At 46.6% G+C, this 16,805-nt stretch overlaps 1 protein-coding gene across 5 annotated transcripts in view; it reads left to right on the forward strand.

Moving 5' to 3' along the window:
* RXRA (retinoid X receptor alpha) overlaps positions 1 to 16,805 on the forward strand; it is a 440,219-nt gene that overhangs the window by 346,491 nt on the left and 76,923 nt on the right. For all 5 annotated transcript variants that reach the window (XM_085612724.1, XM_085612733.1, XM_085612741.1 and 2 more), the window contains 2 exons: positions 406 to 556; positions 9,214 to 9,393. In XM_085612724.1, the coding sequence (XP_085468850.1) occupies positions 406 to 556; positions 9,214 to 9,393 (331 nt within the window). The remainder of the gene's footprint in view (positions 1 to 405; positions 557 to 9,213; positions 9,394 to 16,805) is intronic.

The following is a 16,805-nucleotide window of genomic DNA, read 5'->3' on the forward strand; positions in this document are numbered from 1 at the left end:
CTTCTGTCTGTATATCCCTTATATAACTTACATCTATCTCTTCTGTCTATTCTGTTTCTGTCTCTTCTTTATTGTTTCATGTCCTCTGTCTATCTCTCTTAACAGTCCTGTTCAGCGACACACTTGCATAATGAATTTCACTTTGTAAATCCACATTCATGAAGAAGGTATAATTGGATGTGTAATAACATGTGGTACAGCTTTGCCTCCTAAAGTTAATCTAGCAGGATGTGGGCAGTACTGAGTTTGAAGAAATGTTGGCAGCTCTTTGCACCCAACTCATGCTCGGCCTTAGTGACCGGGAAGTTGGCTGGCATTGGGTTGATTGTATGACGAGAGTGGTTTCTCTATTTTCTTCTTGTTTTTAATGTGGCCGATTGTGCTCTTTTCTTCTTTTTTTCGTAGCTCAATTCTCCGATGAGCTCCATGAGCAGCCCGGAAGATATCAAGCCCCCCCTGGGATTAAATGGGGTCCTTAAAGTGCCCATGCACCCTTCTGGAGCCATGACGTCCTTCACCAAGCACATTTGCGCCATCTGCGGGGACCGATCCTCAGGTAACTCCATTTGGCATCGAACAGGAGGGTGGCTGGATCATCCATCTCCAAGTACTCAACCTGTTTTATACTGTGATCCTTGCATAGATTCCTGGGGAGCTCCCCCAAAACACAAAAATAACTGCATTCTCCCCCACACGGGACTGCCCCTGAACCTTTTCAAAGTGTTCTGCATAGCTGTGCTCGCACTCACGTGATCTTAAGAAGCATGGAGCACAGTGGTCACGTCTGGGCTAGTGCCGGGCTAGATGACAGGGTTGTCTTCTGCAGAAAACCTTTAGACCCCCAACCATTTGTCCTACCGTCTTCCCTGTGGCCTGACTTCAGGCAGGATGAATAGGGATTCAGTGAGCATCAGACATGGCCACTGTGAGGCACATAGAGTTATAATATTTTTTCCTGAGACTGCATACAATTAAACATGCATTGGCAAAGCCAAACAATCAGGCTTGCTTTCTGAGTTCTAACTAAAATGTTAAAACCTTGCTGCAGTAAAAAAGAAAAGGAAAAACAATTGCTTACATATACAGTTTATCTATAACCTAAATAATTAAATGTGTGTTTACTTTTGAGATGTAAAATAGTCCCTCATGAATTGGAATGCAAGCTCTCCATAGGATGCACAATAATACATCAAACTACCAATAGTATGAGGTGAGAGGGAAACACTTTCATAAGCGAGGCGGAGCCAACTGCCACTTTTAAGCATACTTAAAAGAATAGGTTAGAATAGGCCTTGCAGACTGCTCTGCTTTTAAGCTAGACCTAGAAAAGATTCCAAGGATTTCACACATTAAGAGAGGTAGGTGATAGTATTATGTTTTTATGGCAGGTCTCTCATACACGTGACCATATCTTGCTGGCTTAAAGCAAAGACTTATGCAGAATATAAGGTGACTGTGGCACTACCATCGAGTTTATCAAATACAAATGTTGCACCATGATTCCTTCCCAGGATACCTGAGGATTTTGAGGTAATCAAGAGGCAGAACGAGAAAGTGTGGTATCAGTAAATGTCTTGCATGTGATGAGGAATCTGAGTGTAGGAAGCTATTTGCCTTTTGAGGCCTTGATGCCGCACAGGAGAACCCTCCCCAGTTATCCTCAGTGGGAGCGGTGTCTGCAGGGAGGGTTCAGTAGCTGGAGTTTTTGGAGATGGATAGCTCTGAATGCTGTCTCCAGGGGAGGAGTCAGTTGGTGCTTAGCACACTGCAGTGGTTGTGCCTGTGCACGCCTCAGCATGCTTTCCATGTTCAGCAGAATGGCCTGAAGTTGACAGACAAACTTGATAGACAGGGGTCTTGTGTAGGCCACTTGCAAGACAGAAGGCAACACATACATGTTCTGTCATTTCATGCAGTGTTCAATTTGTCTTAGGTGAATTAGTAGACAAGCTGAAACTACATTCTCTAATCCAAAGCAACGAATAAAGACATTCCAGACTAAATCCCAGTGATGTCTTGTATGTACGGTTACTCGATAGACATCGATTCACCAATAATGCCAGGGTTGTCCCTGCGTTCCGCTCTTAGCTCCTCAATGTCCTCTTATTTGCTGTTAAAGGGTTAGTAGAAGGATTTGAAATTAAATCTAAATGCAGTAGGCATGATTCTTGAAGCCCTGTTTGCTTTTTGTTCCGGACGCTGCCTCGTAGAGCCCTGAGACGAGGGCTAGCAGGGGCAGTGCTAGAAGTACCCAAGGCTAGACCAAGATTAGCTGCTGCTTCCCCGGGTGATCCCCAATTGACTTACTTGGCTCTCTCCGTCAGTGTCCTGTGTTCCCCTCCCAGGGAAGATGCGACAGTGAGACTTTGTTGTCCGCTTGCCAAAGGTAAGGTTTACCTGAGTGTTAAAGGAGGACCTCCGTAGACCATCACGGGTGTTCAGGTGCATACAGTTACTGGCATCCGTGATGATAAGTCAAAGAGGTGAGTTCCATATTTTGGGAGATGTACTTGCTTTTGTTATTGCCGATGTTCTTAAGATAATGTGAATTAATAAAGATGCAGGATGACACCGCTTAGATGTCTCTCTAGCAAAAACTATTTGCAGTGATTGGGTGTCTGTGATTTGCACGTGGTCATCCTCTAGAAATGTCAGATCATTTCTGATAGGAAAGTATGGCATGCGGCAAAAAGTTACCTTACTCTGTTGTATGACGGAACAATGCACATGAGGTACCGCTTATCTGGAACATGACGCCTCAACCAAGGTTGTTTTTTTTAAAATAAATATTCCAAATTAAGTGGTAGGTATATTTCAGTTGTTAATGAGCCTTTATTTTTAGTTTTTGTGTACGGCTCACCTATGGACGGCTTCTAGAACGCATGTTGTGAACAATATATATATATATATTTTATTTATTTTTTTGCGGCTCTGGTGCTTTCTTTATGCTTTGTTTTTAGTGTTCAAAGTATTTTATTGTGGGCATAAACATATAGCAATATGATATGCGAAACAAGTATGAGGTTTGCTGTAATGCCAGCATTACAAGTAAATGGTAACCCGTTCCATATAAATGGTACAAAGGAGCCTTCTCACATACATATAATGATACATTAGAGTATATAGAGAAAGAAGACTTAAAAGTAGGGCCCACCATCATACGAAAACGTGGGTGGGAGTAGATATAACAAGGGTTTTGCATGACAAAGAGTTCCCACATTGTAGGATGTTCATTATAAAATACAAGACAACCTAACGTTTCTCTTACATCATAAAAGCACACGTAGGAAGGTCGACTCGGGGTCAGCTTGTTTGCTTTCTTGTCACCGTCATTAGCTTGCATCTTACTCAGAGACCTCTCTTCCTCTTCTTTAGTTTGTCCCTCCTCTGTAGTCTAGCTCATATTCCATCATTTAGGCTGGACAGCGTGCATCTTTCCATTCCTCCACGTCAGGAAACTATTTTTCCTTTTCTCAAAGCTCTGCCTCTGGGCACATGTGTTTTCTTGCTCTCTCTTCCTGTGTGCTGCCTCACCCTCCTAAAGGTCTGCATAGGCAAAGCCAAAGCACGAAACCTATTGGCTTTGCCAATGCTTGTTTACTATTGTCTTCTTTTCCTCTGGTCCCCACTTTCAAGTGTCCTACTGCTTTCCTGTAGATCCCGGCACCTTTTCCTGTTTACTTTTTCTTCTCCTTTCCATAATGTGCTAACTTTCCCCTTTCATTTGCTTTGAATCTCCACGTCTTCATCTCTATCTGCTCGTTTTTTTCCTCCAGCACGCTGTGCTTTTCCTCGCTGCTCCCTTGACTCATCCTTTCTCGCTACTCATTTCCTCCTTCACTTCCCCCCTATTTCTCCTTCTCTCTTTTTCCTGCTCCCCCTTTACATCCTAGTCTCCCTAGTCCCTTTTCCTCTCATTTTTTTTCTGTCTGACTTCTTTCAGCTTCTCTCCTTCCGCTTCCTGGATTTTTACGTCATTCCTTCGTTCTGCGCATCTGCTTCCTCACCTCTGTTGCCCCTTTCTCTCTTCCCCTTTTGTCATCCTTCCGTTCCTCTCTTCCGCTCCACAAGTTTCGCCGATTTTCTCCCTTTATCTCCTTTCTCTGTGTCTCTCCCTTCTTTCTTCTTCCTCCCACTTCCCGCCAGGATCTTATTTTGGACACACGGGAGTTGCAGGGGCAAAGCCCGGCCGCATATAGCCGTCATCCTTGCCCGCTCTGTGAGGCAGAAGAGATTCTTGTCGGTAAACATCATGAAGACAGGCAGCCATGGCTCTGCCTCCCACTTCTGCGGCCTTGGGGTTGCCATAGAGATGCTGTAATTTTGAGTTCGGCCTCTTGGGGATGTTTTGCTTTTTCCTACTTTTGACAGTGATGTGTTCTTCACTCCGGTTCCAAGTTCCGCCGCTCTTTCCATAACCCAAAGACTGTTATTCCGCTGGGGCCGGCGCTCGCTTCCAGACAAACCACTAACCATCCGCGCGGATGGAGAGAGAGCTTAAAGAAGCCTCGAAGAGCTGCGATGTCCGGTTTTTATTGGTTTTCGCCACAGACAGTGCATGCTTACCGTTGCCTGGCGTCATTGTCGCTCTTGCTCGCTTGCTTCCATAAGCTTACCTTCCTCTTCTTGTTTGTCCTTCCCTTGAGCATCGATACATTACTGTGTCCTTCCACTACTCACTTTTTCAGGCTCTATTTTTTTCTTTTTGTGGAACTACTTTACGAGTGTGTGTGTTTTCCAGCTGTCTGTACTCCTCCCTTCGCTGTGTTCCTCTCCTGTATCCTTGCACCCTCCCTCTGTTGTCCGTGTGCAGTTCCGAATGACCAAATAGGCAAAGTAGGCACCGGCCAATGGGCCCCACGCCTTTTAGGGGCCCCCGGTCACGGCTCAAAATATATCTTAAAGTACATAAGCCAGAGACATCAGATTCACATAACAGTTTGTCTCTTAAAAGCTCATCTTCTGGCAGCTGGCAGTTTGTAAAAAATATTGGGTATTAGGAGATAATTTGCGAGGGAGGCCCTGAAATTTCGACTGCGTAGGGGCCTCCACAGGGTTTAATCCGGCACTGTCCATGTGCTTTGCCCGCTGCTCTTGCCCACCCTCTGTTGTCCATGTGTTTCCCCGGCTCATCCCGTCCACCGCACATTGCCCATTTGCTTGCCCAGGCCCAACCCGCCCACCCTCCGTTGTCCATGTGCTCGCCCAGCGCCTCCCACTCACTCTGTTGTCTGTGTGCTCCCACATTCCCTCGCAACTGTCCTCTCCCTCCTCCTTCTCTCCTGCTCTCCGTCCATGGTACCTTGTCCCCTAACCCACTTCCCGAATTGTTTATGGGGTAGTAGAACGAGGTAACACAGATGGATGGAGGGCGGGACAGAAGGACATGGGCCATTTCCAGGGCGTCGGATCATAGATGCTATGCAATGCAATCAACCGAGTCCTTCGCAGCACCAATGGTGGTTTCGAAGAAAAACTTTGGGCCCCTGCACTTTATTTTATTTTACAGATTAAGTCCTGGCATGTACACAGAGCAGGTACAGGCCATTCATTGGTGTTGCAGCTTTCCCTTATTCCTAAAACACGTACAGTTCAGGCAGCTGCACTTCGAGCTTCCCTCGTCCACACAGACCTGGTAAACCCTGGAAGAAGTGCATGACTTTAAAACGCATGCAATTACCATACATGCCTTTTCCACGCAGGTGCTTTTACCACACGTGCTAAGTATATGTGTGGTAAGTATAAATTAATATTTTTTTTTATAGGGGGCAACCCCCATATATATATATATTAAATATATATATATTTTCTTTTGGGGGGGGGAACCACTCCCAAATCCGCCATGCTTTTAATTTTTTACTGACCTCCCTTTACAATTACCCACACTACACCCTAAAATTACCCTTACCTCCCTTTATCATTGCTCAACCCTATACCCTAAAATTACCCTTATCTCCCTTTACCACTACCCACCCCTAGACCCTAAAATTACACTTACATCCCATTACCACTACCCACTGCAACACCCTTAAATTACTCTTACCTCCCTTTACCACTTCTCACCCCTAAACCCTCAAATTTCCCTTTCCCTTTACCACTGCCTATCCCAAACCCTAAAACTGCTATTGCCTAATGCCTTCCTTTACCACTACCCACCTCTAAGCCTTAAAACTACCCTTGCCTCCCTTTACCACTGCCCAACCCTAAGTCCAAAAATTACCCTCAGCCCCCTTTACTATACCAGCACCCAAACCCTTTTTTAAAATAACATAATTATGTAATAAAAAACAACAAAAAAACGTACCTACGTGGTAAAGACATGCGTTGTAAAGTTACACATACCTGCATGATAAAGGCTGTGTGGTGAAGTTACACATACTTCCCTGCGTGGTAAAGGCTGCGTGGTAAAGATATGCGTTGTGAAGTTACACATATACTGCATGGTAAGGGCTGCGTGGTAAAGACATGTATTGTGAAGTTACACATACATACCTGCATGGTAAAGGTTGCGTGATAAAGACATGCGTTGTGAAGTTACACATATTTACCTGCATGGTAAAGGTTGCGTGATAAAGACATGCGTTGTGAAGTTACACATATTTACTTGCATGGTAAAGGCTGCGTGGTAAAGACATGCGTTGTGAAGTTACACATACTTACCTGCATGGTAAAGGCTGCGTGGTAAAGACATGCATTGTGAAGTTACACATACATACCTGCATGATAAAGGCTGCGTGGTAAAGACACGCATTGCGTGATAAAGACATGCATTGTGAAGTTACACATATTTACCTGCATGGTAAAGGCTGCGTGGTAAAGACATGCGTTGTGAAGTTACACATACTTACTAGCATGGTAAAGGCTGCGTGGTAAAGATATGCAATGTGAAGTTACACATACATACCTGCATGGTAAAGGCTGCGTGGTAAAGACATGCATTGTGAAGTTACACATATGTACCTGCATGGTAAAGGCTGCGCGGTAAAGACATGCGTTGTGAAGTTACACATACCTGCATGGTAAAGGCTGCGTGGTAAAGATATGCATTGTGAAGTTACACATACATACCTGCATGATAAAGGCTGCGTGGTAAAGACACGCATTGTGAAGTTACACATACATACCTGCATGGTAAAGGCTGCGTGATAAAGACATGCATTGTGAAGTTACACATATTTACCTGCATGGTAAAGGCTGCGTGGTAAAGACATGCGTTGTGAAGTTACACATACTTACTAGCATGGTAAAGGCTGCGTGGTAAAGACATGCATTGTGAAGTTACACATACATACCTGCATGGTAAAGGCTGCGTGGTAAAGACATGCATTGTGAAGTTACACATATGTACCTGCATGGTAAAGGCTGCGTGGTAAAGACATGCGTTGGGAAGTTACACATACCTGCATGGTAAAGGCTGCGTGGTAAAGACATGCATTGTGAAGTTACACATATTTATCTGCATGGTAAAGGCTGCGTGGTAAAGACATGCGTTGTGAAGTTACACATACCCGCATGGTAAAGGCTGCATGGTAAAGATTTTGCTTTAAAAGCTGTTTGCCCTTGGAAGCAGCACTGTGGGGTTCCCTCAGAAGGTGTGTTCCCAGAATATTGTTACCAGAATGCTCTGTTATAAAAAGTTTATCCTAAATATCATCTAAAGAATATTGTCCCATTGGTGATAATAGAAAAGTTACAGCCCAGTAGGCAACCAATTGTGAGTCCCTCATACCCACAGAGCCTGCACAGCTCAAGTAGCAGCACCGTGTGGTTCTCTCAAACTCACAGAACAAGTAGAGCCTAGGTAGCAGCACTGTATGGTTCTTACTCATAGAACAGAACAGGTGCAGTCCAGATAGCAGCACTGTGTGGTTCTCTCACACTCGTTGAACAGGAACAGCCCAGGTAACAGCACTGTGTATCTCCCTTGCACTCACAGAACAGGTACAGCCCAGGTAGCAGCACTGTGTGGTTCCCTTACACTCACAGAACAGGTACAGCCCAGGTAGCAGCACTGTGTGGTTCTCTCACACTCGTAGAACAGGAACAGCCCAGGTAGCAGCACTGTGTGTCTCCCTTGCACTCACAGCACAGGTACAGCCCAGGTGGCAGCACTGTGTGGTTCTCTCACACTCGTAGAACATGAACGGCCCAGGTAGCAGTGCTGTGTGTCTCCGTTGCACTCACAGAACAGGTACAGCCTAGGTAGCAGCACTGTGTGTCTCCCTTGCACTCACAGCACAGGTACAGCCCAGGTGGCAGCACTGTGTGGTTACCTTACATTCACAGAACAGGTACAGCCCAGGTAGCAGCACTGTGTGGTTCTCTCACACTCGTAGAACAGGAACAGCCCAGGTGGCAGCACTGTGTGGGTACCTTACACTCACAGAACAGGTACAGCCCAGATAGCTGCACTGTGTGGTTCTCTCACACTCGTAGAACAGGTACAGCCCAGGTGGCAGCACGGTGTGGTTACCTTACACTCACAGAACAGGTACAGCCCAGGTAGCAGCACTGTGTGGTTACCTTACACTCACAGAACAGGTACAGCCCAGGTAGCAGCACTGTGTGGTTCTCTCACACTCGTAGAACAGGAACAGCCCAGGTGGCATCACTGTGTGTCTCCCTTGCACTCACAGAACAGGAACAGCCCAGGTGGCAGCACTGTGTGGTTCCCTTACACTCACAGAACAGGTACAGCCCAGATAGCTGCACTGTGTGGTTCTCTCACACTGGTAGAACAGGTACAGCCCAGGTAGCTGCACTGTGTGGGCACACGTGGTGTGATTTAGGAACGTGACATAGTTTATACTATGTGTCTTTGGTTAGTCCAGGCCACACATAGTTGGATTTAGAATTGGTACGTCTTCGAAGCGGTCACATATAGTGGGTTTAATGATATTTTGTAGTCCCTGAGAGAGGGTTTGTGCACTTGAATCAATGTTGGCAGTACATAGAGGAGTTAGGGAATAACATAAAGTTGGTGGGTCAGTTGTAGCCGCAGGAAACGGGGTCTGGAATTATTTTTTTGCATGTTGTCTTTGAGCCAGTTTCGGCCACATGCAGCGATGTTTGGGCATGACAGCAATACATGCCTGCCAGTTGCAGACGCATATAGCACATCTTCGTGTATCAGATGATACACTGCATGCCTTTAGATGTCTTTGGCCAGATATAGCATCACCCACATGCTTCCTTCTCCACTCCTCCCTACAGGAAAACATTACGGGGTCTACAGCTGCGAGGGCTGCAAAGGTTTCTTCAAACGAACAGTACGGAAAGACCTCAGCTACACCTGCCGGGACAGCAAAGACTGCCTGATAGACAAACGCCAGCGGAACCGCTGCCAGTACTGCCGGTACCAGAAGTGCCTTGCCATGGGCATGAAGAGGGAAGGTAAGCCAATCACGAGTGTTGTACAGTGGCACGCAAGCAGAGGTCTAGAGTTGGGACATGCAGGCATGCCAAGTCAATCCTCAACAGACTGAGCCCAGAACTGTATTCACTTCCACCTTCTGTCTGCCTCTTACACTTTAGTGGGGTGCATCTCCAAAAATATACTCACCCAGAAAAAAAAATGTAATTGCTATTTATTGGCATTGTGCTTAAAAAATGTAGTTACCTGAAGATGGTATTTCCTAATAAAGATTGAGCGGCTTGGTTGGTCCATACATGTCCCAGTTCTGGAGCTTATTTCACTGCTGATACAAGTCTGTTACAAACACTGTAGTTTCTACATAGGTAAGTTTTCATTTATGCATATTTAAGCTTTAAGAAATTGAGCCGTAAGCCTAAGTCCTGGATGTAAGCCATGTACTCTTGGGCACAGAGAAGGAATCCCAGTTGGATGGTACAGCATGGTCTATTGCCACAAAGTAGGGGCATTGGGGTTTGCCAAAGCCACCATATTGCAGTATTTGAGAGCCCTGATTGGTCGTTCTCGTTTAGAGCCTGACCTCAAAGAATGATACCTGTTGTCTTGCAAGAAGGCTTCTAAAGCAAACGCTCTTGTCATGTCTGAGCAAAGGCGCCTGCCATGTCTTGAGCCATTGGCCAGTTCAACGGAGGGAAGTGGATAAATGCTTCCCTCTAGCCCACAGTGTGAAGGGAATCACATGGGAATGGGAGGACGCACACTGCCCTTCTGGTACTCGTTGGATGGTATTGTATTGAGAGCCCTGTGTCCTGAGGTCCTCCTCAGAGGCGTGAGCTTCTCAAATTGTCCATCACGATGCAAGAAGCAGCTCAGAATGTTGCAGACGTCTTGTGTGTCCAATCCTTGGCATCACCAAAGAGATAGCCAATAGGAGGGCTGCCATTATGTCAATCATAACAGTAGCTTCGTGGTGTGGGCGAGGATTACGCAACAACCCAAGTCAATGCAGTTGGGACCAGAGAGAATTTGGGGGTCAACGGAAATATACCTAATCCTTTAAGGAATCCCTGCAAACTGAATGGTGTTTTACTATACAGTAAACTATAGAGCAGGACATGGATGCTCCATTCCACAACATTTTGAGAGGGATTTCTAGGTAGACGAGACAATTTGAGGGACACTTTGAAAATACCGTTAGGATTTTTGGGACTGAATAAAAAGGGTGAAGCTCCAACATCCAATGTGCTTTCAAAAAGATGGAGCGGCATGAAAATCTTATCACCAATCACAGCGACTCCCATCCATTCAGACTGGTGTCCAGAGATGGACGAACATTTCACAGTCGAATTAAAAAACAGGCGTAAATTGGCCGATTTCTCCTATTGCAAAATGTATGGTTCAGTGGAGCTGTAGGTTTTATTTCAGAAGGAAGACTTTGAAAAGTTCACCAGCAGTTGATACAGTGGTAGAAAATTAAGACAATATTCACCTGGCCGCATTTTACCAGGGTACACTGTTTTTTTCCCTTGTAATAAGATGTTGGTCTTATATTTTTCGCCCGAATATTTGCATCTGAAATCAAAGAAAAATTGTAAATTTGCAGTGAACTTTTTTGCTAAAGCAAATCTGTCCAATTTTACCCCCTGTACCTTGCAGAGCACAGGGGATGACTGGAGATGCTTAATATGAGATGTCCCATAGGGAGATCAGAGTCCAGAGATCTGCAAAAGTAATGTCTGACGATTGAAAAGGAGCAAGGTTTGAGGATTTAGGAAAACAAAAAGATGGGTCTTCACGAGTGAGACTTCAGTGAAGTCAGAGTAACTGTTAGGATGAGCTAAGAGTGAGCCTGTGCATCAGGTGTGAACATTTACGCCTGTGAGTGAGTGACACACGAGTAGTGTGCTTAAAGACGAGCCTATACTTCCTTCGTCTGGAGAAAAGAAGGCGCCATGTCCCATGTTCTCTTAGCAGTGGGACACCTGCATAGAGCATAGATTTTCTTAAAAACATCTGCATAATTTACTACAGATGGCGGCCCAAGGGATCACATGAATAGCAGGTTATCACACTGCCTGCCTTGCCCCATACATGGCCGCGCTTCTAACATATATGGATAGGGCTAGCTGGAACCAGTGTGGTACAGATGAAAGGAACATGTTGGCCCCTGATTTAAAATCCTGCTGAGCTGTCCCCCCTCACTGTATCTGTTGTGAGAAGTTTGCAGCGTGCTCAGTGCCGAACTAAGGCCTGGGGGTTTGCACCATGCAATGGACGTGCCCAGCATTGTCTCCGGCCTGCACACTTAGCAGTTTTATATTATTAGCAACTGAGTTACACCCAGCTCCGGGAAGACCCTTGTCAATAGCGTCACGCTTGCTTCCTGCGAGAGTGTTTATGAACAAGCAGCGCATTTGTCATGCAGTCAAGAATAAAGCGCTTGAGAAGCAACATTATGTAAGAAGCGACCAGTGTGTCGGGCCAGGAAGAGGCATTTTAATGCAAGCATTGGCAAAGCGGCCTTTACTAATGATAATATTAGGGCTTGTAAAGCGCTCAGCTGCTTTAAAACCAAATGTCACAGCGCTGAATGGCCGAACTCCAGCAGTTTCCAAAGAATTAGATCAGTCTAAACAGCTAGTTTATAAAAAAAAAAAAAATCCAGAAGTGATTATGTGTCCAGACATATAAACATAGACATTCACAAATGCCGTTTACATAGGTTGCATGCGCAAATTCTCTTTATCATATTAAAGTCTGCCCCATTTGATGTACCAGTTTGGGGGGTGGGGGGTCCTTTCTACATAGGATACATATAGGAGATAAAGGATTGGATGTGGCAGATAGCGTGGTGATTGAGTGAACTTTTCCCATGTAAAATAGTCTCATATGCATGGAATGTGGAATAACACACCAAAGAGCCAATAGCGTGAGGCGAGAGACTAATAAATCCCTGGATGGAGCCAAAGCCGACTCTATATTCAATTTAAAGAGTAGGTGTCAGTCCAGGCGCCAAAACTGGAATGTCACAGGCCTTAGCTTGATGAAAGTTAAGAACAATTTCCAAACAAGCAGATAAGCTGCTCTGCATTGTTCAATTTAATAACCCATCATAGCAGACAAAAACATTTAATTAGAACATACATCATAGACAGAACCATCGTAGCCCAGTCATACCCTAAAACTGGCTTCAGCTCCTTCAGCGAGGCCCGCAGGACTCTTGTCTTCTTCAGGGTTTTATCATCTTGTTGGGGACTTAATTCAACAGCATTTGTGTGGATGCCCCGTTGCTCTCTGACAAAGATCAACCAGTTTTCAATCAATAAGTTCTTCCACACATACTTAATTCCATCTCACCACTCACTCTAAAACTTACCCCTCCCAGAGTGCTCGGGGGCCATCATGGGAGCGTTAGCAGCACTTTACAAAGTCCCCAAATAAAATAAAAAGGAATGGCAGCCCCCTAGCTCAATGAATCATCATGTTTTCTTTGTCATGAACACTCAACGTGTGGCTGCTCGTGGCACAAGCGGATTCCCCTAATACAGGTTGACAAACACACCATCCTGCTGTCCAGGGACACCAGGATACCCTGATGACCCTCCAGCGTTTCCTAAACCTCTGAGTCTGGAGACAGCTGTGAAGGCCTTTAGTACATAAATCCCTGTCATTCTCCAGTGTGCAGGAACCTCTTTAATAGTCAGTAAGCCAAGCTGAACATCAAAATTAAACGTTTCCTGTCAAAGTGCAGCCTCAGCCGCATTAAATACCCCAGAGGACGTTTTAGTCATCACCATCGCCTGTTCCATATGCACGCAGAAAGCACGAATTCCCTGAGGTCTTTCGACGCCGGTAAGGGCCATCGACCAACATTATTCAGTTTCTTGCCTGTGCCACCTTCTGACACAGTGTACCAGTAACTCCTTCTTGCAGGTACCTTAGCTCATCTCCCAGTTATTAATGTGTAGAAAAAAGAAGTGCAGGGGCCTAAACCAGTACTAAACACAGAACTCCATATAAAACTTGAAAAACCCGAGTCGCCTCGTCTCTGTGACTCCAGGAGACCACTGGGCCAGTGAGTAAAGGGAGATCATAGTGGGGGAGGGGTGGTCCAGCCAAATGAACTCACACAGTTATCACAGCACCCCATGCTTCAGCATCAGCCCTTGCCCCTAGCTGTGCTGGATGGAAGTAGTCATATGGGAGGAAAGGCGGGAAGAGGTAGCACAAACCTAGCCAAAAGGCAGCAGAGTGATGTAAATTGTACAAAGCAAAGACACAGTCATTATGTGATTGGAGGGGTACCTTTTTTCTGAAAAAGCTAAAGTGACTTATTACTGCATCATGATGTAGTGTTCCATAAAGAGGTGTGATGTCAGCATTTTTCTGATTCGGAGCGGGGTTGGGGCAGTTCTAATGGATACTTGTTGGTCCAAGCCTTGACATCTCATGTAAATCTTGGTGTATTCCCTACTGCTCCCACGGATAGGGAATCCAAGAGGCTGGACTCTTTGGGGATGAAGATGTTGTCTTCTGTCAGCCTGGCATTGTGGTCCATGAACACCGTGTGCCTTTTGGGCTGTTACTCCCACGCGGTGTGGGACACGGTTGCACAGGTGCTGCCAACGGTCCCAGAGGAGGCTTGGGCCGTACTTTCTCAGGTTGTTGCAGATGGGAGAGATGCAGCGAAGTTCACTAAACATTGTGGACTTTACATGACTGATTCACTGGGCAAAGCAGTTTCGTCAATGGTGGCCTTGAGGCACCATGCCTGGTTGAGGATGGCTGGTTTTTCGGGGGATGTCCATACCACTCTTAAGGACATACCCTTTGATGGCTCCTGTCTCTTCAGAGACAAGGCGGATTCAGCGCTGGAGCGCTTCAAGGACAGTCAGGCTACTGCCAGTTCCTTGAGCCTTTCTGTGGCCTCACGTCACCCTCAGTCCACCTTTAGCTCCTTTTGTGGCTTTTGAAGGGGCTTCCAGCTGCGCCAATTGCCTCACAGCCACCAATCTGCGCTTGCTCCTCAACCTCTGTGTGTCCGAGGGCGCAGTACCTACAGACCTCATGGGTCAGTCAACCAGTGGTTTGGTCAGTCCACAGCCTCCAAACCCTCCTAATCTGTCCACTTACCAGCATGGGCACCTTGTTGGGAGCAGTCGGTCCATTACATTGGACAGGAGGGTTTTGCAAATTGCCCGAAACAGCTAATCCCTCCCCTTCGTGACAATCCCTCCCTCCATGCCAACATCTCACGACTGGATGACTGAGGATCATCTGTCCCTTTTCCGCAAGGAAGTCATAACTCTCTTGGCCAGGGGAGTGATAGAGAGGATGCCAGTGCTAGAAATGGGCCGTTGTTGCTATACCCGCTACTTTCTGGTACTTATTAATGACAGAGGCCTTCATCCTTTTCTAGACCTTTGGCCCCTCAACAACTACTTCAAGAAGGAGAAGTTCAAAATGCTCATGTTAGTTCAGGTCCTGTCTGCCCTGGACCCAGGAGACTGGATGGTAACTTTGGACTTGCAGGACGCTTATTTTCATATCCCTGTCTTGCTTGCCCACTGGTGTTACCTGCGGTTTACAGTAGGCCAAGTGCATTTTCAGTTAACTGTGCGCCCTTTAGGCCTTATCAGCGCCCTTTGGCTGTTCACCAAGCTCATGACGGTGGTTGCAGTGCACCTGCAGAGATCAGGGTTGCTAGTCTTCCCCTTTCTCAACAACTGGCTGTTGAAGGCGAGCTCACCCCAGGATATTGTCTCCCACCTCCAGACTACGTTGAATCTCCTGCACTCGCTGGGGTTCACTATCAACATGCCGAAGTCACACCTGACTCCCTCTCAAAAGCTTCCTTTCATCGTAACTGTTCTGGACAAAGTGCAGTTTTGAGCTTTCCTTCCGAGTGGCGAGTCCAGGATATTCAGTTTATGATACCAATGTTTTAGCCTCTATCCTGGATTTCGGTGAGGCAGACCCTGAAGCTGTTGGGACTTATGGCCTCCTGCATCCTACTAGTAACTTATACCAGATGGCATATGCAGGCTCTGCAGTGGGACCTGAAGTTCCATTGAGCACAGCATCAGGGGAACCACTGTGACATGGTCCAGATCTCGGAGGGAACTGCAAAAGATGTGCAGGTGTGGCTAACGAACCGCAATTGGATCAGAGGCAGACCAGATCTCACAGTAGTGACAGATGTGTCACTAATGGGATGGGCAGTCATCTTGAAAAGGTGGCGATCAGAGGACTGTGGTCTCCAGCTGAATCCGGACTCCACATCAACCTGCTGGAACTCTTTGCGATCTGACTGGCACTGAAAGTCTTTCTGTCCTCCGTCAACGAAAGGCTAGTGCAATTGTTCACCGACAACACACCCTGCATGTGGTGCTGCAACAAACAAAGCAGGGTGGGGTCGTTGGCCCTTTGTAAAGAGGCCCTGCGCCTCTAGACATGGCTGAAACATCAGTGCATATCCCTTGCGGTGCAACACCTAGTAGGCTCTCCGAATGCCAGAGTAGGCGAACTCAGCCGTCAATACCTAGCATGTCATGGATGGCATCTCCACCCAGAGGTGGCGCATGGTCTCTTTCAATAGTGGGGAGAGCCTTGGTTAGATCTGTTTGCGTCTAGTGAGAATGCGCAATGTCAGAAATTTTGCACACTTGAGTTTCCAAGATCGGGCTCGCTCGGAGATGCTTCTCGTCTCGAGTGGAGCACAGACCTCCAATACACCTTTCTGTCCATACCACTCCTGCCCAGAGTTCTCAAGAAGATCAAGAACGACAGGGCCCAAGTTATCTTTGTGGCTCTGCATTGGGCACTGAGAGTCTGGTATCCTGAGCTACTGAGCATGGCCATCGATCCTCCAATCAGGCTACCCATTCGGGAGGATCTTCTGTCGCAGCAGCAGGGGAGACTTCTCCAACCGAACCTGTCCAGTCCTGTCAAGTCCCTGCCTTCCTTCGTGGAGATTAGGTGGCAACAGTTGACAGCTTTCAAACTTCCTCCCTAAGTCTGCAGCGTCATCTTGGCAGCCAGGTGTTTAGCCATCAAATCTGAAAGAAACATGTAGTGATAGACTCCTTACCTTAGAATTACTCCCAGGCGTCAGACTGTTTTCGTCAGCAGTACCCCTGCGTGTCGGTAGGCGTCGTCGTGCGGCTCCACGGGTGTCGTTGGCATCGTAGGCGCCGAGATGACGTCGCTGGAGCTACTTAGATGCGCCCACGCGTGCTGACGTCAGTTCTTTCTTTTTCCGCACCAGCAAGTGCAGATCCGGGAAGAGCAAGTACCCCTAGTCACTTTTTGACTGAGTTTTTTCAAGGCCTTTTTTTCTCATTTTCTTCGAGTTGATCGACTCCTGGTGTCGTAGGGATGCCCGGCTTTAAGAACTGTGGGGACTGTCACCGTATGATGTCGGTGACGGACC

This window comes from Triturus cristatus, chromosome 1_2, assembly GCF_964204655.1.
Source record: "Triturus cristatus chromosome 1_2, aTriCri1.1, whole genome shotgun sequence".
NCBI lineage: Eukaryota > Metazoa > Chordata > Amphibia > Caudata > Salamandridae > Triturus > Triturus cristatus.